A 24,647-nucleotide genomic window follows, 5' to 3' on the forward strand; every position below is an offset into this window, starting at 1 on the left:
CCCTGAGCGGTTTCCTTCCTCTCCGGCAACTGAGTTAGGAAGGATGCATTTATCATTGTGACTGGGTGTATTGATTCACCAGCCAAAGTGTAATAACTTAACCATGTTCAATTGTTTTTTTTACCCATCTACCAATAGGTGCCCTTTGAGACATTGGAAAACCTCCCTGGTCTGGATGAATCTGTTTGAAATTCACTGCTCGACAATTATCTGTATGTGTGGGTTACAGAGATGCGGTAGTCGTTAAATCATGTTAAACACATTTTTACTCCTGAACTTATTTAGGCTGGCCATATAAGGTGTTGAATACTTGACTCAAGGCTTTAGATTTCTAAAAACATAATTCCACTTTAACATTATGGGGTATTGTGTAGGCCAGGGACACAATCACAACTTCATCCACAGGCTGTAACAAAATGTGGAAAATCAAGGGGTGTGAATACTTTCTGAAGGCTCTGTAGCTACCATGGTCAGTTTGGACATCAGTACACGCACTCATGCACACAGTGGGATGCAGGCTGGTGTGTGGGCCTCTGGGCCACGCTCAGTAAGCAAACGTTGCAGATAAGTTATTGTTCTATATATGAACGTTCCACAACGTGGTGCCCTGCTGAACGTGCCACTGGTCTAGTATCCAGTCGACCTGATATGTCAAGGTGGACGATCACAGGAAAAGTGTAAGGAGATGGATGTCAAGCAATGGGGATGTTAAGCCTGGTAACCAGGGCTGGTAAAATGTTATCTGTTCCTGGGTTAGAGGTTGTAGGTGATGTGGGGTTCAGAGTATCCCATACCTAGGTCAAAAGGTAGGGTGTTTAACCAGGGCTGTTGAAACTTCCTTGGTTAGGTTTACAAGGGTGTTGGAGACTAGGCTAAAAAGGTTATAGGGTATGGGTTAAGAAGGCTGTTTTTTGGCCTGGAATACAGGGGTGTTGAATCCTTCTCTGTTCCTAGCGATCTCGATGGCAAAGAACTGGATCCTGGTGGCTGCAGGAACAACATGATCGCAGTTAACACTGGTGTAGTCACTGGGCTACACAGGGCCCTTATGCTCCTAATGCCACTTAACAGTGACAACGTTTTGTGTGTAATAGTGACTCGCTGAACATACCAAATATGGTGTTTTCCTCTGTGTAGTCCTTCTCACAGTCAAGTCGTAGCAAAGTCCCGTAGTTAAAGTCCTCCACCACCCCGTCGAACTGGTTACAGAACGGACGCCACTTCTAGACACCAACACAAAGACTAGGTTAGTTTCTCACTCTTCCTCCGTCCCTTTTTGTATTTCTGACACCTATAACACACCCAGTCCCCTACCTCTTTGGCATCGGCGGTTTTGAGCATGTCTGGGTCCAGGTTCTTGATGTTGAGGTCTGAGAAGGATTCTCTGAAGGACGTATAGATCCGGTCATCCACCTTGGTCAGCTTCAGATTACTAGGGTCTACCGACGAGATAAGCTACACACACACACACACACACACGATTAGCTGGAGGGAAGGACTAGATCAATGCAATGTGGCTGCTAGTATTGGTATTATGCTCCACCTACCCACATAAAAAAAACATACTATATACTATTATAGTGCGTTTACTACAGTATTTATACTAGTGTTTTTGGACTGTTGTATACTGTAGTACAGCTATTCTCAACGGGTGGGTTGTGATCCCAGTTCGGGTCCAGGGAGGTTTTGAATATATACACGGATTATTTTTTTCATTAAAATATAAACTAATATAAACTTAAAATGCCAAACCTGGTAGAAAATATGAACTATCATTGTTTCAATATAGAGCTATTAGCAGCACTATTTTGGTTGATTTTTGTGGTCTCAAGCCAGTGAGTTTAACATTCTTTAAGAATATGGGCAAAATGTATTTATTGAAAATGAGGTGAGAATGTTGTTCCCTTGTCCTAATTGCTGCATTAAATATAGTTTTCAGATTGTATTTTGCCGAATATTGGGTCACGACAGACAACCTGGTTCAATTTGGGTCCTGAGGCAAAACCTGTAGATCCACTGCTGTAGTATTTACTGTAGTGTTTTTGAGGACTAATAATATACTGTAGTATTTACTGTAGTGTTCTCTATAACCTGTATGGCACACAATGGTCTATACTTAGCATGTAGGTTTCTCACTTATGGGTGGCACAAATTGGGATATTGGGGGAGGGAAATGGGCAGGGTATATGCAAATTAAATACTGTAGTATTTACTATAGTTAAGTGGAGTGTTTTTGCACATAACTGTAGTATTTACTAGTTTTTTGTGGATAATACTGTACTATTCTATAGTAAACTGTATTTTTTCATGTGGGTAGTTAACCTGGTGCAGGTGCTTGTGAGAAAGAGATACTCACATTGAAGTAGATCTCTGCATGATTGTAAGCCTTCATCGCCCACATCACCTCCAGTTGAGGCTGAGACACACACACACAGGTTAGTTGGGAAAGAGTTCTCTAGGTAAGAATTACATTTGACTGTTTTACACCTGTTGTATCCTGTGCACGTGGCGAATAAACTTTGAAACTAACACACTAGAAAACTATTGTGTTGTGAGTTTGTGTCAGAGAGGAAACCTAAACAGTCCAGGTGTGTGTTACTCACATCGTTCCCATAAGCCTCAGCTGGTAGAGACAGAGCCTGGGCGGCTGCTGTAGCTCCCTCCACGCCCTGAATAACATAACCATTACAAAATAAAAGTATTACAATTGATATCACACCCTAAATAACACGACAAAATGTCATTAGCATTAGTAAATCAATATTGCTGCAGTGTAATGGTAAGCACATGTTTAACTCAACGTTGTCCTCGTTTAGCCATCGGCATTTTAAACAGCAGGCCGGCATCAGTCCAAATAAAACATGCATCATATACTTTAACACTTCACTTACATATGCAACTACAATATACCCGTATATTACATGTACATTAAGTTAAAATACTGTTATTTAATCTTGTGGATTCTCACCAGAGAAGCAATTCCATTTCCCGACGCCATAGCTGTAAACTTTGACCCGATGACGTCACGTCGTTCTAGCGCAAGCTGTCTACGCCTCTGCAACGCAATGCTGCAAGGCAAATGCAGCATTTCATTGGAAATGAATGTAATTCTGGTGTACCAAAATGCAATAACGCTCCGAACACACCGACAGTAAATGTGCGCTAAATAGTACACAGCATCATCAACATTCACCTTCTGCTACTCTTTCTGTCAAGCCGTCTACGCACACCGTTTGGCATACGTTCGATAAATCCAATGTATGCACCACAAACGAACGCACTGCAACTGCAATGCAATGCTGCAAAGCAAATGCAGCGTTTCATTGGAAATGAATGTAATTCTGGTGTACCAAAAGGCAATAAAGCTGTTGGTGTGATCGAAGCGTAACGCTTTGAACACACCTAGAGTGATATTGCGCAAAATAGTATGCTGCGTCGTCTCGATATGTGCGCAACAAAAGTTCATACCATTTTTGTCAAGCCATCTACTCATACACATTCGATAAATCCAACATATGTACCACACCGAACGAACTGCATCCGCAACGCAATGCTGCAAGGCAAACGCAGCGTTTCATTGGAAATTAATGTATTTCTGGTGTACCAAAATGCAGACGCTGCCGGTCTGATCGAAGCGTTACACGTTTAGAGCAGCGGTGTCAAACAAATGTTTCAACATTTGAAAAAGATTTTCCTCTATCCATCGTTTTTGGAATTTTCAATACACTCTGACTGTTTAGCTTTAATTTTGGTGATTATTAGAGCGCTGTATACAGTGAAGAAACTGTGTAGGGCCAGTGTGATTTTAGCATGTAAATCTTGGTCGGGCAAACAACAAACAAATGTGTGATGCATGCCAGCAAAGCCACTACACAACACAACTCTAAACAGTACATTAATTGCAATATGTCACCGTTAGACGGTGCACACAAACTGTTAGGGCCTACATAAAGCTGTCCCAACAATGAGGTTAGTCATTTGATGTTAGCCATATTTGTTCGGTAACATTGAAAACGTTGGCATTGAAGATTACGGTCATTGTAATTCTATTGATTCATGAGTTACCACTGCTACACCTGGCTATCAGCGGAGCCTTGTCTGGCAGCAAAACAATTAATTCAGTCTCATTTACTGCCTTTTAAAAAAACATAGCTGATATGGCAGACTTGCTTAAACAAATGTGGTTTCTACTGACAATTGAGATGTACAAACTATGGCATAAGGGGACGACGAGAGGATAAGAGGCAATCCGTGATTTCTATTAAGACATTAATGAGCGAGTTAGGACAGACGTAGTCAATATAACTATTTGTTTAGCACTTTTGAAATGTACAGTGACAGAATTCAGAACATGGGTCGTTCTTACAGTGTACTCCCTGTACAAGTCAGAACCGTAGGATAAATAAAGGGGGCATATAAACAGACAATGAAAGCTCTTATAATATTCAATGATTACATTTCTCTAAAACAGGTTATAGGCTACATGTGCACCACCAAGTTAGAACAGTAGGCGAAATTAAGAGGTGAAAATAGATCCAAATTGTTAGGGTGAGGCACATTGAACGCCGTTTGGGTCTTTGCGTGTCAAAAAAGATACACGTCATATAACACTGTTTGACGTGTGAAATAAGCTTTTAATTTCACACGTCAAATAACATTCTATTATAGAATGTTGTGTGTGCTGAATTTGCACGTGCAAGCCAAGCACCACCACTACTATCATTAGCACTGTCAAATCTGTACAAAAAAGGTGTAACTCTCTCTTGGACAAGGTGACATTTATCAATATATTCAGCTTGATTTACTCTTATATTCGAAAATGCTAATTAACATCAAATTAGACATCATGCAAGACTACAAATCCCTGCAAGCTCTTGCATGTAATCTCTAGTCAACGCCTTGCTGTCAGCAAGCTAGCTAGTATCTACCTTGATCCAAAAGGAAATGTAACATTTTCATTAACTGTTCCATATTTCATTTAACTAATATTCGTTGACTTATTTATGCATTTGGTCTTGTCTTGTACAGAATACTTTCCTAGTTGCGGTCTGCATCTGGGTCTTCTCCTGAGCCTTGACAATGGGGCTGTGTATTATCATGCTGAAACATGAGATGATGGTGGCAGATGAATAACACGAGAATGGGCCTCAGGATCTTGTCACGGTATCTCTGTGCATTCAAATTGCCATTGATAAAATGCAATTGTGTTCATTATCCGTAGCTTATGCCTTCTCATACCATAACCACTGCCATCATGGGGCACTCTGTTCACAAAGTTGAAATCAGCAAACCGCTAGCCCACACTACGGCTGCCATTTGCCCGGTACAGTTGAAACTGTACCGGGCATGAAGAGCACACTTCTCCAGCGTGCCAGTGGCCATCGATGGTGAACATTTGCCCACTGAAGTTAGTTACGACGCTAAACTGCAGTTAGGTCCAGATCCTGGTGAGGACAACAAGCACGCAGATTAGCTTCCCTGAGATGGATTCTGACAGTTTTTGCAGAAATTATTTGAATGTGCAAAGCCACTGTTTCATCCACTATCCAGGTGTCTGGTCTCAGACAATCCTGAAAGTCAAGAAGCCGGATGTGGAGTTCCTGGGTTGGCGTGGTTTCACGTGGTCTGCAGTTGTGAGGCAGTTTGGACTTCCTGACAAATTCTCTAAAATGACATTGGAGGTGGCTTATGGTAGAGAAATGAACATTAAATTCTCTGGTAACAGCTCTAGTGGACATTCCTGCAGTCAGCATGCCAATTGCATGCTCCCTCAAAACTTGAGACATCTATGGCATTGTGTTGTGTGACAAAACTGCACATTTTAGAGTGGACTTTTATTGACCCCCAGCAAAAGGTGCACCTGTGTAATGATCATGCTGTTTAATCAGCTTCATATGCCACACCTGTCAGGTGGATGGATTATCTTGGCATAGGAGAAATGCTGACTAACAGAGATGTAAACAAATTTGTGCACAAAATTTGATTTGAGAGAAATAAGATTTTTGTGCGTATGTAAAAATTCTGGGATCTTTTAACACTTTACATGTTGCGTTTATGTTTTTGTTCAGTATATATTTTTGCTCAGTATACAATGAGGGAAAAAAGTATTTGATCCCCTCCTGATTTTGTACGTTTGCCCACTGACAAAGAAAAGATAAGTCTATAATTTTAATGGTAGGTTTATTTCAACAGTGAGAGACAGAATGACAACAACAAAATCCAAAAAAACGCATGTCAAAAATGTTATAAATTGATTTGCATTTTAATGAGGGAAATAAGTATTTGACCCCCTCTCAATCAGAAAGATTTCTGGCTCCCAGGTGTCTTTTATACAGGTAACGAGCTGAGATTAGGAGCACACTCTTAAAGGGAGTGCTCCTAATCTCAGTTTGTTACCTGTATACAAGACACCTGTCCACAGAAGCAATCAATCAATCAGATTCCAAACTCTACACCATGGCCAAGACCAAAGAGCTCTCCAAGGATGTCAGGGACAAGATTGTAGACCTACACAAGGCTGGAATGGGCTACAAGACCATCGCCAAGCAGCTTGATGAGAAGGTGACAACAGTTGGTGCGATTATTCGCAAATGGAAGAAACACAAAAGAACTGTCAATCTCCCTCGGCCTGGGGCTCCATGCAAGATCTCACCTCGTGGAGTTGCAATGATCATGAGAACGGTGAGGAATCAGCCCAGAACTACACGGGAGGATCTTGTCAATGATCTCAAGGCAGCTGGGACCATAGTCACCAAGAAAACAATTGGTAACACACTACGCCGTGAAGGACTGAAATCCTGCAGCGCCCGCAAGGTCCCACTGCTCAAGAAAGCACATATACATGCCCATCTGAAGTTTGCCAATGAACATCTGAATGATTCAGAGGACAACTGGGTGAACGTGTTGTGGTCAGATGAGACCAAAAAAGGAGCTCTTTGGCATCAACTCAACGCACCGTGTTTGGAGGAGGAGGAATGCTGCCTATGACCCCAAGAACACCATCCCCACCGTCAAACATGGAGGTGTTGGGTGAGAACCTCCTTCCCTCAGCCAGGGCATTGAAAATGGGTCGTGGATGAATATTCCAGCATGACAATGACCCAAAACATACGGCCAAGGCAACAAAGGAGTGGCTCAAGAAGAAGCACATTAAGGTCCTGGAGTGGCCTAGCCAGTCTCCAGACCTTAATCCCATAGAAAATCTATGGAGGGAGCTGAAGGTTCGAGTTACCAAACGTCAGCCTCGAAACTTAATGACTTGGAGAAGATCTGCAAAGAGGAGTGGGACAAAATCCCTCCTGAGATGTGTGCAAACCTGGTGGCCAACTACAAGAAACGTCTGACCTCTGCGATTGCCAACAAGGGTTTTGCCACCAAGTAGTAAGTCATGTTTTGCAGAGGGGTCAAATACTTATTTTCCTCATTAAAATGCAAATCAATTTATAACATTTTTGACATGTGTTTTTCTGGATTTTTTTGTTGTTGTTCTGTCTCTCACTGTTCAAATAAACCTACCATTAAAATTATAGACTGATCATTACTTTGTCAGTGGGCAAACGTACAAAATCAGCAGGGGATCAAATACTTTTTTCCCTCACTGTAGTTGACTGCTGTGGCTAGCCAAAAATGACTCGTTTTGAAAGTTGGACCGTCTTATCCATAGAGGCTTTAAGTGTTCTTACACTGTGATTTTGAACATTTAAAGCAACTGGGAAACATCCATAGCAGGCATTGTCACCTTACCCTGCTACATAACTTTTGAGTGATAAGAAGCACCACTACCAATCAGCCGACACCACTGCGCACACACCGGTTGTTACTATGACAACTAGTGTAGCCATGTCAGCAAATGACTGCTGTCTGAACGCACAAATCCGATTTTGTCACTTGTCACTTGTGGACAGTCAGTATTCCAAAACGGATTTGAAAAATAAAACTGATTTGAGCATTAAGGCCTGGTGTGAACAAGGCTATAGTGCTGCTTGAATGTCTTCGGGACTGGGTCTAAAAGTCAAGTAAAAAATGGAGGACATTACCAATCTGTGGCTTATATTGAATTCAAATTTGGTAAATGATAAACTAAGCAATACGATGCAACAAACTACTACACATATGAAAGACTGTACCACACAGGCCAGAACAATAGCCTGCACGTTGAGAGGAACCTAAAGGCACATACATTACCAACCAATACTACTCACCCGACAGACAGAGCAGGTGTGGACCAGTGTTGCCTTGGCTGCAGTCTTCTAGTCCGTTGCTACTCCCTCCTTAGAAGCCGCTGCCTTTGCATCAGTCAACAAATTCAACTTCAACATGAGAGTGGTGCATACGTTATATATCAATACCATCGAAATGAATCCCCCTCCCCTACCCCTATTGTGCCAATAGTGCAGAATAATGACTTAAAATGGTGGACAGCTTCAGATCTGAATGGCAGGAGTGTGTGTAAGCTTTTATTCCAGCTCATATCTGATTACAAATCATAGCCTATCGCCGTGATTCAAATCCCATTTATTTGTCACATGCTCAGTTTAAAGCAGGTATAACAGGTGCAGATACATGCTTATTCACTAGCTCCCTCAACAATGCAGTACATTAATCAATAATAATGAAAGGAGTCAAGTCAAAAATACCAAGTAGTAGAAGAGGCAGTATGCATAGTAATAATGGACTGTATTACACTGTATTTACAAATATAAAGTGGTCAGGGCCGGATTACCGAACCGGGACTTGCCCTTGCTCCTCTGACCTCCAGGGGGCCCACAACCAAATATATATATTTTTTTAATTACATTTTTTTAATATTTTTTTTACATAGCATATGATAGAAAAATGTGAAGAATTGCAGGAAATTAGCTCAAAAACGGCAACATTTTCTCTCAGCTTCATAACAAAATGTGAACTATAGCTTGAGATTACCTAGAAAACAGCAACATTTTTTCTTTGACCCATGACAAAAAGTGTAGCATTTTTGGAAATTAGCTTTAAAACTGCTATTTTCTCTTAGCCTCATGACAAAATGTGTAGAATAGCATTATAAAACTGCATTTGTTTTTATGCAGGAAGCTAGCTGTTTTCCTCCCCCCAAAAATGTCCTTAAAAAAACAGAGTTCGGTGCCCCGATGCCGTAAATGCAGTAGTCTGGCCCTGAAAGTGGGTAGTGGAATCAATAGTATATATTAGAACAGCAGTGTTGACTGTGTGTGTTAGTGTATTTGTGTATAAGCTCTGAGTATGTGTGTGTGCTTGTGTGTGTGTTTATGGGTGTTTGTGTGTGTGTATTTGTGTAAGTTTGTGTGTTAAGGTTGTATGTGTGGGTAGTCAGTGCATACAGTGCATTGGGAAAGTATTCTGACCCCTTGACTTTTTCCCCATTTTGTTACGTTACAGCCTTTTTCTAAAATTGATGAAATAGTTTTTTCCCCTCATCAATCTACACACAATTTATGAATGTATAAAAATAACAACTGAAATATCACATTTACATACAGTGGCAAGAAAAAGTATGTGAACCCTTTGCAATTACCTGGACTTCTCCATAAATTGGTCATGAAATTTGATCTAAGTCACAACAATGGACAAATACAGTCTGTTTAACTGATAACACACAAACAATTATACATTTTCGTGTCTTTATTGAACACACCATGTAAACATTCAAAGTGCAGGGTGGAAAAAGTATGTGAACCCTTGGATTTAATAACTGGTTGACCCTCCTTTGGCAGCAATAACCTCAACCAAACATGTTCTGTAGTTGTGGATCAGACCTGCACAACAGTCAGGAGGAATTTTGGGCCATTCCTCTTTACAAAACACAAAATGTCTTGATAAACTTGGGATTACATTTTTCCCTCGATGATAGCAAGCTGTCCAGGCCCTGAGGCAACAAAACAGCTCCAAACCATGATGCTCCCTTCACCATACTTTACAGTTGGGATGAGGTTTGATGTTGGTGTGCTGTGCTGTGCCTTTTTTTCTCCACACATAGTGTTGTGTGTTCCTTCCAAACAACTCAACTTTAGTTTCATCTGTCCATTGAATATTTTGCCAGTAGCGCTGTGAAACATCCAGATGCTCATTTGCAAACTTCAGGCATGCAGTAATGTTTTTCTTTGGACAGCAGTGGCTTCTTCCGTGGTGTCCTCCAATCAACACCATTCTTGTTTAGTGTTTTACCTATCGTAGACTCGTCAGCAGAGATGTTAGCATGTTCCAGAGATTTCTGTAAGTCTTTAGCTGACACTCTATGATTCTTCTTAACCTCATTGAGCATTCTGCGCTGTGATCTTGCAGTCATCTTTGCAGGACGGCCACTCCTAGGGAGAGTAGCAACAGTGCTGAAGTTTCTCCATTGAGAGACAATTTGTCTTACCGTGGATTGATGAACATCAAGGCTTTTAGAGATACCTTTCCAGCTTTATACAAGTCAACAATTCTTAATCTTGGGTCTTCTGAGATCTCTTTTGTTTGAAGCATGGTTCACATCAGGCAATGCTTCTTGTGAATAGCAAACTCAAATGTTGTAAATGTTTTTTATAGGGCAGGGCAGCTCTAACCAACAAGTCATTAGCCTAGGGGTTCACATACTTTTCCCAACCTACACTGTGAATGTTTAAACGCTGTATTCAATATAGACACGAAAAATACAATAATTTGTGTGTTATTAGTTTAAGCCGACTGTGTTTGTCTGTTGTTGTGACTTAGATGAAGATCAGATCTAATTTTATGACCAATTTATGCAGAAATACAGATAATTCTAAAGGATTAACATTTTTTTCTTGCCACTGTAAGCATTCAGACCCTTTACTTAGTACTTTCTTCTTGGGTATGACTCTACAAGCTTGGCACACCTCTATTTGGGGAGTTTCTCCCATTCTTCTCTGCAGATCCTCTCAAGTTCTGTCAGTTTGGATGTGGAGCGTTGCTGCACAGCTATTTTCAGGTCTCTCCAGAGATGTTTGATCGGGTTCAAGTCCGCACTCTGGCTGAGTCACTCAAGGACATTCAGGGACTTGTCCCGAAGCCACTCCTGTGTTGTCTTGGCTGTGTGCTTAGGGTTGTTGTCCTGTTGGAAAGTGAACCTTCGCCCCAGTCTGAGGTCCTAAGAGCTCAGAATCAAGGATCTCCCTGTACTTTGCGCCGTTCATATTTGTTCCATCCTGACTAGTCTTCCAGTCCCTGCTGCTGAAAAACATGCCCACAGCATGATGCTGCCACCCCCGTGCTTCATGGTTGGGATGGTGTTCTTCGGCTTGCAAGCCTCCCCCTTTTTCCTCCAAACATAACAATGGTCATTATGGTCAAACAGTTCTATTTTTGTTTCATCAGACCAGAGGACATTCTCCAAAAAGTACGATCTTTGTCCCCATGTGCAGTTGCAAACCGTAGTCTGGCATTTTTATGGCAGTTTTGGAGCAGTGGCTTTTTCCTTGATGAGCGGCCTTTCAGGTTATGTCGATATAGGACTCATTTTGCTGTGGATATAGATACTTTTGTGCCTGTTTCCTCCAGCATCTTCACAAGGTCCTTTGCTGTTGTTCTGGGATTGATTTGCACTTTTCGCACCAAAGTACATTCATCTCTAGGAGACAGTACCCGTCTCCTTCCTGAGCAGTATGACTGCTGCGTGGTCCCATGCTGTTAATATGTGCATACTATTGTTTGTACAGATGAACGTGCTAACTTCAGGCATTTGGAAATTGCTCCCAAGGATGAACCAGACTTGTAGAGATCTACAATTTTCTTTCTGAGGTCTTGGCTGATTTCTTTTGATTTTCCCATGATGTCAAGCAAAGAGGCACTGAGTTTGAAGGTGGGCCTTGAAATACATCCACAGGTACACCTGTCAGAAGCTTCTAAAGCCATGACATAATTTTATGTTGTTTAAAGGCACAGTCAACTAAGTGTATGTAAACTTCTGACCCACAGGAATTGTGATACAATGAATTATACGTGAAATTATCTGTCTGTAAACAATTGTTGGAAAAATGACTTGTGTCATGCACAAAGTAGATGTCCTAACCAACTTGCCAAAACTATAGTTTGTTTCCAAGAAATGTATGGAGTGGTTGAAAAACTAGTTTTAATGACTCCAACCTAAGTGTATGTAAACTTCCGACTTCAACTGTATATGATAAACAGAGTAGCAGCAGCATATAGGATGATTGTAGGTGCATATTATGTGTGTGTGAACAAATAATGGAGTGAGTGTTTGTATGTGTGTTGGAGTATCAGTGTCCATAGTGTGTAGGGCCCTGTGAGTGAGCGTGAAGCCGGGGCAAAAATAAGAATAAGACTTGTCAGACTTGATGCACTGGTACCGCTTGCCGTGAGGAAGCAGAGAGAACAGTCTATGGCTTGGGTTGTTGGAGTCTTTAACGATTTTTTGCGCCTTCTTTCAGAACGGCTGATATAGAGATCCTGCATGGCAGGGAGCTCGGCCCTAGTGATGTACTGGGCGGTCCGCACCACCCTCTCTACCACCAATGCGATCGAGGATGGTGCTATTGCCATACCAAGCAGTGATGCAGCCAGTCAAGATGCTCTCAATGGTACAGCTGTAGACCTTTTTGACGATTTGGGGGCCCATACGAAACCTTTTCAACATCCTGAGGGGGAAGAGGCGCTCCCCCCCCCTTTTCCTGTAGTCCACAATCTGCTCCTTAGTCTTACTGATGTTGAGGGAGAGGTTGTTGATCAGGCCTATCACAGCCGTGTCGTCAGCAAACTTGATGATGGTGTTGGAATCGTGCGTGGCCACGCAGTCATGGGTGAACAGGGAGTACAGGAGGGGACTAAGCACACACCCCTGTGGGGCCCCGTGTTGAGGGTCAGTGTGGCGGAGATGATGTTTCCTATCCTCACCACCGGGGGTCGGCCCGTCAGGAAGTTCAGGATCCAGTTGCAGAGGGAGGTGTTGTCCATGGGTCCTAAGCTTGGTGACGAGGTTGAAGGAGACAATGGTGTTGAACGCTGAGCTGTAGTCAATGAACAGCATTTTCACATAGGTATTCCTCTTTTCTAGGTGGTTGATGGCAGTGGGGAGTGCAATTGAGATTGCGTCGTCTAGGGATCTGTTAGGGTGGTATGCAAATTTGAATGGGTCTAGGGTGTCTGGGATAATAGAGATGATGTGTGCCATAACCAGCCTCTCAAAGCACTTCATGATTACAAATGTGAGTGCTACAGGGCGGTAGTCATTGTGGCATGAAGTCTTAGATTTCTTGGGAACAGGAATTTTATGTTTTACATTTTAGTAATTTAGTAGATACTCTTATCCAGAGTGACTTACAGTAGTGAGTGCATACATTTTTTATACTTTTTCGTACTGCAAAATTCATAGACAGAGCTATGGATGCAGTAACAATTTTATTTTTTTCGCCATGTACACCCCTAAATATTTAACAAGATCTTTCATTGGAATATTCTCAATAGATTGCTCATTTAAATTATGCAGGGACAATACTTCACATTTACTGTATTTAAGTTTGAAAATGTATGCACTCACTACTGTAAGTCGCTTTGGATAAGAACGTCTGCTAAATTACTAAAATGGAAATGTACGTTAAGTTCCAGACTAGAAGCTGAAGAGAATGATTTGATAGTGTTAAGTACAATAGATGACAGCTTTACACACTCTTGGCATTCTTCAACCAGCTTCATGAGGAATGATAGTCCTACTAAGAGCAAACCAGAAGGGATGGCGTATCGCTACAGAATGCGGTGGTAGCCATGCTGGTTAAGTGTGCCTTGAATTATAAATAAATCACTGATAGTGTGACCAGAAAAGCACCCCACGTCATCACACCTCCTCCTCCATGCTTCACGGTGGGAACCACACATGCAGAGATCATCCGTTCACCTACTCTGCGTCTCACAAAGACACAGCGATTGGAACCAAAAATCTCAAATTTGGACTCATCAGACCAAAGGACAGATTTCCACAGGTCTAATGTCCATTGCTCGTGTTTATTTGCCCAAGCAAGTCTCTTCTTCTTATTGGTGTCCTTTAGTAGTGGCTTCATGGTTCTCATCCCCTTCCACAGACTTCCACAGTAATTATGACAACTTCCAGAGGACGTCCTCCAACCTATCAGAGCTCATGCAGCATGAACTGACATGTTGTCCACCCAATCAAAATATCAGAGAATGAACACTGAACGCATAATCTACAGCTAGCTAGCACTGCAGTGCATAAAATGTGGTGAGTAATGACTCAGAGAGAGAAAGACAATAGTTGAACAGTTTTGAACAAATTCATTTATTCCGAAATACTAAAGAAGAGAGAACGAGATAGAGAAAGAGAGCTAGCTATATTTGGTTGTATTTTTTAAACTTTTACTTTGACTTAGCGAAATAATGCACCTAGCTAGTTAGGCCTACTCAATCACCCTGCTCAAACAGAGAGGGATGCTATGTTAGCTAGCTGGCTATGGCTATCCAACACTGAAACTCTTCCAAGTCAAGGTAAGCTTTTGGTTCTATTAATTTATTGCCGCCGGGGCCCATCGGTGTAACTGCTAAACTGCTTTCTGGCTGTAGACTGTAATGCGTAATTGTAGCTAATGGGTTTACTAATGCTTTAGTTCTAGTAGCTATTTTGACTATGACTTGACAATGATGTAGGCTGTGTGTAGCGATCATGATATGAAGGCTTGGCTTGGAAAGTTTTTTTCGGCTGGTCACAGACAAGCGAAGGGAAAAGGTGAGAGGAGGAGGGAGCGTAGATAGTTGCGAGAAGGAATTATATATACAACGAGCAACGTGATGGCACTGTTTTTATGTGGCTGCTATGAAAGTGAACTGTGTTTGCGTGTGATAAGGGGTGTATTCATTCCGCCGATTCTGTTGAAAAAAAAATGCTTCAGCGGAAGCAAACGAAACGAAACTGAGATAAAAATACCTGAATTTGTCCAATAGAAATGCACATTTGCAACTGTTGAACTAATGATTACTGTCTAGATCAGCTAGATGCAGACAAGAGTGTGCAAGGCGGTATTGAATGTGTCACTGTCTGTCACCTTGAGTACTCAAAATTCTCTATGTTGTAAACTTACATTCATAGGCTCGGTTGTAGAAACCTCATGATGGGTACAGGGTACATTTGAGTATCATGTAGTAGACTAAACCGGTTGATGTTACATTGAGCTGGGTTAATGGAATATGAATGACAGTCATCTAATATAATGTAATAGAAATAAGGCCATGCTCATAAAAAAACAGAATCATCCTCCCTCATCTGAAATGACACCAACCGCCACTGGTTGGGAGGGGATGATGGAAGACTAGAGAATAGAAGAAGAGAGGAGAGGAGGAAGCTACTAGATTGAGATACAGCCCAGGGGCTGTCTCTTTGCAGCCCAAGCCCCGTTTTAAAACACGCACTCACGCACGCGTACATCCTCCCTTCCTCCACCGTCATCCGTGTCTAGGAGCGCCGTTAAACCGAAAGCCTCTCGCCCATGGCACGCGACTGATGGGATTCTGGCATGCTTGATCTGTTCCCATCATTATAGTTGGTGTTATTTTGTTGATGACGGCGGATCGATCGGTTTGATTGGCAGGTAAAATCGGATTATTTGATTTAATTGTATTATTAGGCACGTTTAAAAAAAACATTGCATTTGAAAATCATCTAGGGCTATTGGCCCGAGGGCGTCCTGGAAGGATAAATAATGACCTATATCCTATTATCATAGGGGCTGATAAGCACATTTCATGTAAATAATTCAAGCATATTGTTTTGCTACGGCCAGCTCTTTGTCTCATTCCCCCTCGTGCGCATTTATCGACGGAAAGCCGTATGACGTGATTATTATAGTCTTATTGGATAGAGAGCCTATAATATGATAGGCTTACGTGATGTATTACTAATAGGCTCATTTAGGTTATAGCAGCCTATGTTCATCTGGTCCGTTATCTATTTTGAGGCTATATTGTTATACATCTTTATCATAGCAAATATGACTCCTTGAAAGCAACTCCAAACGGTATCTTTAATCAGACAAGGGCACCAGCCAGCCCACTCGGTGATGATGCATGCTGCGCATGTTTACACGGCCCCTCTATTGCGAGCACTACGCGTTCAAACCAGGCCAGCCATCTGACTGTGCCTAATTAGACCTTGTGTGGGTTTGTGCGTGTGTGTGTGTGTGTGTGTGTGTGTGTGTGTGTGTGAGAGAGAGGGAGAGAGAGTTTACTGTTCATTTCTGATTGTTTATTTCACTTTTGTTTATTATCTATTTCACTTGCTTTGGCAATTGAAATATATTTTTCCCATGCCAATAAAGCCCATGGAATTGTGACAGACAGAGAGAGAAAGAGAGAGAGGAGAAAGTGTGTGTTGTTTTGGGCAGTGGCCATGCAGGATGTGGTTCTAAAGGAAATTCCTCTGTGAGCAGAGTTGGGAACTTGAGTCTGTCCTCAAGGGCACTGTCCACAAACAAACAACCCTTAACCCCCTATAGATCTGAACAGATTGGATAGGTATAAGCAATGTTACAAAAACAATCTAACATGCCTATAAGAGGGCAAGGTGGAGCTATTAGCTCTTCTATTACCCTATAGACTAGACCCCATCTATATTTTACTGTAGCGTCTGTGGACTGCCTGCTCCCTATAGATCTCCTAAGCCGGATCCACTCTCAGAGCAACAGATCCCAGGACAGATCCCAATAGATCAATATTAATCTGCTCACACAGTTGGCAGAGAGCTCAGAGCTGCCCCACACTGCTGTCTACACACTGTATCAATGTGTGTGTGTGTCTGTCTGTGTGAGAAAGGTGGAAGGAGGGACTGGGAGAGAAAGAGGGGAAGAGAGAAAGGGAGAGGGAGAGGGAGATAGAAAGCCAGAGGGAGAGAGAAAGCAAAAAGAGAGGTGGCCTCTCCAAAGTGATGATCCCCAGTGTGGGGAGTGTAACCGTGGTGATGGCTGGCTGGGCGTCGGCCTGACTGGCAGGACTGATAAACAGTTCAGTTAGAGAGAGCGGGAGGAGGCAGGAGAGGGGGAGGGGGAAGGATGGAGGTTGGTGCCTGAATCTTTAAGGAATGGACTGGTTTAAAAAATCTGACAAACAAGTGCACTTCGGAGAGAAGGTGGGGCAAACCAGAACCTAGCCAGGGAGAGGGAGAGAAAGGGAGGAAGGGGAGTAAGAGATGGATGGGAAAGGAGGGTAAGAGGAAGAATAGATCCTTCAGCAGAGGATTTCATCCCTCTGCTCCCACTCTCCTCCTTAAATCGCTCTCCCTCATCTCTCTCCCTCTCTCTCTCAACCTTTATCTCTTTCTTTAACCCCTAGAGCCAATGTCCGATCCACAGTGCAAATCGAAGTAGCATAATACAAAAATCCCCATCAAAATCCGTTGGTTTAAATTAGAGATATCTATTTCGTTGCATTAGATGCATCAATCCACCGCATCCGCCGATGTCGCCCTTCCGTATCTGCGGTGAAAGGTGGCAGAGCTGCATCGGTGTTTGTCAGATCATGAGACATTCCGAAAATGGGTCTTCTCACGAAAACGTCTGCTGCGGGTCGACCGGTTTGGCCTACAAAATATTATGACCCCGTCTATGGAGTCTCTCACGAAGACGTACATGTTGGTTGTTTTGCTCGAGGACAAACACAAGCCTCACATGTCTCGTCTGAAGATACCCCGGTACAAGTTGAAAAAATGAATGGAAGTAGTTAAGTGCCTAAAATAAAGGGTTAAATAGGTGTAAAAATATATGTTGTTTCCTGATCTTTATTTTTTTCTCTCAGATATAGGACAGACACTTCACAACAAACTTCCTTTACATTTTTTTCCAGACTATCTGTTGTTCCATGTAGTGAATCTGTTATTCAATAGGTTTCTATGGGCTAATAGCAGTAAAACCAAATTCAGTGTTTCATCAAATATTTTTTGTACATATTTTTTTTTATACCTTTAGGGGTCTTAAAATAAAAAATAAAATAGCTAAATGATCCTTGGTATGACCATCTTAAAATAATTCCATATGTTAACTTAGCATGCCAAGGGAGTCATCATGCACAAACAAAAATTGACAGAGAAAAAAAAAAAGAAAAAAAAAGATTCTCTATGTGTTTCATAATTTTACTTCAATTTGCAGGAGGCTGAATGTATCTCACCGTAGAAAGCATCTGAGCGAGCGAAACATCGCTGTCTCTGTATGTGTAGGCCATCTATCTGAGTATGACATTGTTGCTGTCGGTAGCATTGAATGCAAGGGAAGCCAGTGAGCATTTGGCCTCCCTTAATAAAAACAGTATAAAATAACAGCCAATCAGCGTTGAGCTAAACTGAATGAGCTGTCAAGGGAAGCCATTTTGGATTTGGCATCACTCCTATCACATTACATCAAGAGCAATATGTCATTGACAGAAACAACTTGAATTGTTGCATCTCGTTGTGCTTTGTGGACAGAAGTTGTTCTCCTGTTTTGTGATGAAACAAAGGTGTGGTTGAATTTATTCCACGGTGACTTCTTATTGTCTCGGCCTTTAGGCCTATATATCACGGTCGATAGGCATATGAACTAACAGGTTATAGAGCAAACAACGCAATTATCACAACACATAGGTTGTAATATGGCTTTTTGTTTTCTGGCTAGACTTCCCCGCTGATTTTACCCACGCACCGCCACTGAAGAGAATCTTTGTTTTCATCACGTACAGCCAGAGGGTGTGTGTGTCACACACTATGTCGAGTGACTATTGAGGGCAGTGGTTTTGGGCGGTGTGTGTGTGAGACAGTGTGAGTGGGATGTTGTTGTGAGGAGCTTGTGGATGCAGTTCACAGTGGCAACAATATCCTCCATCAGAAAGAAGGGCTTTATGAATCTTGGTCCTTATCCACATCACTGAGTTGTTTCGCTTCTCCTAACCTCCCTCTATTTTCTCTCTCAAAGCCATCTGGTTTAAACCACAGGAGGGATTTTCACCATCATGCAGAAGGTAACACACACACACACACACACACACACACACACACACACACACACACACACACACACACACACACACACACACACACACACATACGTCTTCCTCTGTGTAGGTGGAGGGAGGGGTTAGGTGTGATTTATAATGTCTGTGTCTAGGTGGAGGGACGGCCAGCCCCGGGCAGCATATCCTCCTCCTTGCGGGGTCCAAGTGCTCCTGGCTCACCCAGCATCATGGTAAGAGAGAGAGAGAGACACACACACACACACACACACACACACACACACACACACACACACACACACACACACACACACACACACACACACACACACACACACACACACACACACACACACACACACACACACACACACACACACACACACACACACACACACACACACACACACACACACACACACACACACACACACACTGCACCAACACCCACTTTCTTGCTATTCCTCCAGGCCCGTGTGAATGACGAAGTGGTGGAGTACAGGGATCTTGCTGCTCTGCCCAGAGATAAAAGTATTTTACAGGTAGGGTCTGTGTGTGTGTACATGGTTTTTGTGGGGTGTGTGTGTGGTTTATAAGTGCATGTGTACGTGCGTGTTTGTGATTCAACGCTGTCTGTGCTATTCTGTAGGTGGAGAGACCAGATTTGATGACCTACCAACCCCACCTCACCTTCTCACCGCTAGACGCGCCGCGTACGCCCCGTAGAGAGGTACACACACACTTCGTGTTAGAGTAAGTAACTCATAAAGGCTGTGTAAAAAGGGAGGAGAGTGGGATGTGACTGTGTTCTCCTCTTCCTTCTCCAGAGATCCCTCTCTCCTTCCTCCATCTCTCCTCCTCCCTCTCCTGAGGTAAGACACTTCTGCAACCCTCTCTCCCTCTCCTTCTCTCCCCTTCTTCTCTCCCCCCTTTCTTCCTCCCTTTATTTCTCTGTGTTGGGTGGGTCTTTCTTTTCATCCAGTTACCCAGCAGTAGTAACTCTCTCTCTCTCTCTCTCTCTCTCTCTCTCTCTCTCTCTCTCTCTCTCTCTCTCTCTCTCTCTCTCTCTCCATATCTCTTTCCATATCTCTTTCTTTCTCTCTCTTCTCTCTCTCTATCTCTCTCTTTCTCTCTCTTCTCTCAGCTGAAGGAGTATAGAGAGGGGGGAGGGTCTCCAGGAGGCTCTACATTGCAGCTCCGAAAGACAGCCACCCCTGTACAGCAACATTTCCACACACCAGGTACACACAAACACACACTTGCACACACAAACAGACACACATCTACTTTTCTAATTCTGTGTTTTATTTTAGATAATGGTGCAAACATCTACAAGAAGTTGCCTAATTTTAAACAGGGTACAGTATATTTGTTTGTGTTTGTGTGTGTCTGACAATTCTAAGAGTGTGTGTGTGTGTGTGTGTCTTTGTGTGTCTAATTCTTTCTCTGCCTGTCTGTAGAGGTCAGCAAGCAGCACGTGATGGCCAGCATCATCCAGTCGTCTATGTTCCCAGCAGCTCAGAAACCAGACCCCAATCTGCCCTCAAAGATAGAGACAGAGTACTGGCCCTGTCCTCCTTCACTGGCTACTATGGGTAACACGCACACGCACGCACGCCGCCCGCACGCACACGCGCGAGTGTGATTGGAGAGGTACTGGTAGTGTGTGGTCTAATCACTCCTGTTGTTGCCACAGAGATCGAGTGGAGGAGGAAGAAGGAGGAAGAGGAAGAGGGGAAGGATGAATTTGAAGACCTGACTGATGATGCCAAGACACTGCAGGAGCAGGAGCTCCACAAGGTAACCCATCCCACGGAGACCGTCTTCGTCATGTTCGTCATGTTATATAAGTGCTTTCATAACGCCTTTTCAGCTATGTATAATGCATTGTAATGCAAAACATATTATCATAGGAAGTGTAACCGTCTTCACTAGTCAATATGTATTGATTGATGGTGTGTATGTCTGCATGCACGTGTTTGCTTGTGTGTGTGTGACGTGGGTGTGCCAGATCAAGTCTAACCTGGGCAGGCTGATCCTGAAGGAGGAGAAGGAGGAAAAGGAGAAGGCTCTACTTGGCATTGGACGCAGGAAGACTCAGTCACTGCCAGACAGAACGCACATGCACACCAGTAAGTTACAGTCCTGTGTGTGTGTGTGTGTGTGTGTGTGTGTGTGTGTGTGTGTGTGTGTGTGTGTGTGTGTGTGTGTGTGTGTGTGTGTGTGTGTGTGTGTGTGTGTGTGTGTGTGTGTGTGTGTGTGTGTGTGTGTGTGTGTGTGTGTGTGTGTGTGTGTGCGTGTGTGTAAGAACCTGATTCTGATTGGTTGCTCTGATTACTACAGGTTCCTCCTTGAAGTCCTCCTCCCGCTCAGGTCTGACCAGGGTGAGTGTGTGTGTGTGCGTGCGTTGCAGTAGGTGTACGTGTGTGTGTTTGTTTGTGATGACTTACGCGTGTTACTTCTATGCAGATGCAGTCAGCAGAGTTCGCTATAGAGGGGGATCAGGGCAGAGCAGGTAGGCTATTAGCATGTGTTACAAAAGCACTTGTAGTAGTGAAGTAGGGCCCACACAAGCAAGTTCACCAATATATATATATTTAAGTCTATATTTATGTATGAATATAACTATTTCAATCTCTCCTTTTTCTTGTCTCTCCCTGTCGTGTTGTGCAACTGAAGAGGTAAGAGGTTAGGCCGAGATCCATTTCGATATGCGCTAGATCTGCGTTATAGCATGCTTGACCTTTAAAGGCAATTTCTAATTGAACCGATGTCTGCGTTGTCTACAAGCACGATCCGTTTGAATCCCGGACGTGATTTCAAAGCGACCTCTTCCCTCTGTTGAAGTCATATCTATCTATAGTGCATTTTGAATTTCACTAACGGTGTGTGTGTGTGTGTGTGTGTGTGTGTGTGTGTGTGTGTGTGTGTGTGTGTGTGTGTGTGTGTGTGTGTGTGTGTGTGTGTGTGTGTGTGTGTGTGTGTGTGTGTGTGTGTGTGTGTGTGTGTGTGTGTGTGTGTGTGTGTGTGTGTGTGTGTGTGTGTAGAATGGCGAGGCACCGCGGGAAAGGATGGACAGAGGAAACTCACTGCCAAGTATGCTGGAACAGACGGTGAGCACTAACACGCACCATGCACACAGACAAAACCCCACTAAAATCACAGTGAGATTTCTTTAAGATACTAAATTCTTTCTTGCATGTAAAAAAAAAAAAAAAGAGACCCAGCCAGCACTGTGTTTTCTCCTCAGATCTACCCATATGAAATGCTCATAGTCACCCATAGAGGGCGCTGCAAGCTTCCGCCGGGCGTGGACCGTACCAGACTGGAGGTTTGTGTGTGCATGTACAGTTGAAGTCGGAAGTTTACATACACTTAGGTTGGAGTCATTAAAACTCGTTTTTCAACCACTCCACAAATTCCTTGTTACAAACTATAGTTTTGGCAAGTTGTGCATGACACAAGTCATTTTTCCAACAATTGTTTACAGACAGATTATTTCACTTATAATTCACTGTATCACAATTCCAGTGGGTCAGAAGTTTACATGCACTAAGTTGACTGTGCCTTTAAACAGCTTGGAAAATTACAGAAAATGTCATGGCTTTAGAAGCTTCTGATAGGTGTACCTGTGGATGTATTTCAAGGCCTACTTTCAAACTCAGTGACTCGTTGCTTGACATCATGGGAAAATCAAAAGAAATCAGCCAAGACCTCAGAACAAAATTGTAGACCTCCACAAGTCTGGTTCATTCTTAGGGGCAATTTCTAAATGCCTGAAGGTACCACGTTCATCTGTACAAACAATAGTACGCAAGTAAAAACACCATGGATCCACGCAGCCGTCATACTGCTCAGGAAGTACACCGTTCTATCTCCTAGAGATGAACGTACTTTGGTGCAAAAAGTGCAAATCAATCCCAGAACAACAGCAAAGGACCTTGTGAAGATGCTGGAGGAAACAGGTACAAAAGTATCTATATCCACAGTAAAACGAGTCCTATATCGACATAACCTGAAAGGTCTCTCAGCAAGGAAGAAGCCACTGCTCCAAAACTGCCATAAAAAAGCCAGACTACAGTTTGCAACTGCACATGGGGACAAAGATCGTACTTTTTGGAGAAATGTCCTCTGGTCTGATGAAACAAAAATAGAACTGTTTGGCCATAATGACCATTGTTATGTTTGGAGGAAAAAGGGGGAAGCTTGCAAGCCGAAGAACACCATCCAAACCGTGAAGCACTGGGGTGGCAGCATCATGTTGTGGGGGTGCTTTCCTGCAGGAGGGATTGGTGCACTTCACAAAATAGATGGCATCATGAGGGAGGAAAATATTTGATATATTGACGCAACATCTCAAGACATCAGTCAGGAAGTTAAAGCTTGATCGCAAATGGGTCTTCCAAATGGACAATGACCCCAAGCATACTTCCAAAGTTGTGGCAAAATGACTTAAGGACAACAAAGTCAAGGTATTGGAGTGGCCATCACAAAGCCCTGACCTCAATCCTATAGAAAATGTGTGGGCAGAACTGAAAAAGCGTGTGCGAGCAGGAGGCTTACAAACCTGGCTCAGTTACACCAGCTCTGTCAGGAGGAATGGGCCAAAATTCACCCAACTGAAATAAATCATTCTCTCTACTATTATTCTGACATGTAACATTCTTAAAATAAAGTGGTGATCCTAACTGACGTAAAACAGGGAATTCTTACTAGGATTAAATGTCAGGAATTGTCAAAAACTGAGTTTAAGTGTATTTGGCTAAGGTCTATGTAAACTTCTGACTTCAACTGTACATATGTCATATGTGTTACTACTGAAATGTGTTAGTTTGTGTGTGTATGTTACTAAGTGTTTGTGTGTTCTCCTCAGAGACACCTTTCTCCTGAGGACTTTGAGCGTCTGTTCGGAATGCCCATTGCTGAGTTCGACCGCCTGTCGCTATGGAAACGAAATAATCTGAAGAAAAACGTTCAACTTTTCTAGCAGGAAGTGACCTTATCCGTCGGACAGGAAACAGGAACCGCTGCACTGCCTAACGAAGAATACCACACAACACCAAACTATCACTCCCTAACTACCCATATCACATACTAACTTATCCTATATCATATCATACACATATTCTATCTGTATGTTCCGTCGTATTCTTTAGTCGCCACTAGCTTTACTATAGAGCATCAGTACAGAGACAAGCCTGACCGTAACCATCCCTATCATATGCAATGAGAATCTCCTAGTATCTACTGCCTCCCTACCCCCATACACAGACGCAACCGCCTACACACACAATACATATTACGGCTTTTAATACACTCAGAAACTGGAAATATTATTTTCATGATAAATCCCTGTACATTATCAGAGATTTTGTAAATGTGATTTATGATTGACCGATTGGGATCTTTGTCTTCTGTAACGTATTAGTTCTTTATTCATGTTAATGTGTTACCCAAGATTGAGGTTGACTGAGATTATTTATTTGAATATGATTATATCTCTTAGTCTCGCAAAACAGTAGAGCAATCTTTTATCCCTGTGGAACATCAGGAATTACTAACATTCCAATCCCACATCGAAACCAGGACCAGACCCATAACCCCTACCTCCCAACCCTACAGTGTATATGCTGAATTTAGAAAATGAATAAAATATGAATAAAATAAAGCTGTGTTTATTTTTTTTGTAGAATGCTAAA

At 42.7% G+C, this 24,647-nt stretch overlaps 2 protein-coding genes across 2 annotated transcripts; one reads left to right on the forward strand and one right to left on the reverse strand.

Moving 5' to 3' along the window:
• Positions 1–402: 402 nt before the first annotated feature.
• On the reverse strand, positions 403–3,068 carry LOC115159281 (protein PBDC1). Its single transcript, XM_029708852.1, has 6 exons — positions 2,969–3,068; positions 2,604–2,669; positions 2,357–2,416; positions 1,315–1,455; positions 1,112–1,223; positions 403–987 (listed from the first exon to the last, which is right to left on the reverse strand). Exons 1-6 carry the CDS (start codon positions 2,996–2,998, stop codon positions 896–898), a joined length of 501 nt encoding a protein of 166 aa, XP_029564712.1. The 5' UTR covers positions 2,999–3,068; the 3' UTR covers positions 403–895.
• A 12,331-nt stretch (positions 3,069–15,399) lies between these two features.
• On the forward strand, positions 15,400–24,616 carry LOC115159284 (dematin). The gene is made up of 16 exons (XM_029708858.1): positions 15,400–15,566; positions 18,912–18,957; positions 19,104–19,181; positions 19,419–19,490; positions 19,598–19,678; positions 19,776–19,820; positions 20,093–20,189; positions 20,262–20,306; positions 20,409–20,543; positions 20,645–20,748; positions 20,960–21,080; positions 21,292–21,332; positions 21,418–21,463; positions 21,994–22,061; positions 22,199–22,279; positions 23,822–24,616. Exons 2-16 carry the CDS (start codon positions 18,949–18,951, stop codon positions 23,933–23,935), a joined length of 1,137 nt encoding a protein of 378 aa, XP_029564718.1. The 5' UTR covers positions 15,400–15,566; positions 18,912–18,948; the 3' UTR covers positions 23,936–24,616.
• The last annotated feature ends 31 nt before the right edge of the window (positions 24,617–24,647 follow it).

The sequence above is a fragment of the Salmo trutta genome, chromosome 23 (assembly GCF_901001165.1).
Source record: "Salmo trutta chromosome 23, fSalTru1.1, whole genome shotgun sequence".
Classification (NCBI taxonomy): domain Eukaryota; kingdom Metazoa; phylum Chordata; class Actinopteri; order Salmoniformes; family Salmonidae; genus Salmo; species Salmo trutta.

Coding starts and splice junctions, on each gene's coding strand:
- LOC115159281 (XM_029708852.1), bottom strand. CDS start 2,998: ATGGCGTCGGGAAATGGAATTGCTTCTCTG. Junction 2,670..2,968: donor GAAATGGAATTGCTTCTCTG/GTGAGAATCCAC, acceptor TATGTTATTCAG/GGCGTGGAGGGAGCTACAGC. Junction 2,417..2,603: donor CTGAGGCTTATGGGAACGAT/GTGAGTAACACA, acceptor TGTGTGTCTCAG/CCTCAACTGGAGGTGATGTG.
- LOC115159284 (XM_029708858.1), top strand. Junction 21,081..21,291: donor CAGAACGCACATGCACACCA/GTAAGTTACAGT, acceptor TGATTACTACAG/GTTCCTCCTTGAAGTCCTCC. Junction 22,280..23,821: donor TGGACCGTACCAGACTGGAG/GTTTGTGTGTGC, acceptor TGTTCTCCTCAG/AGACACCTTTCTCCTGAGGA.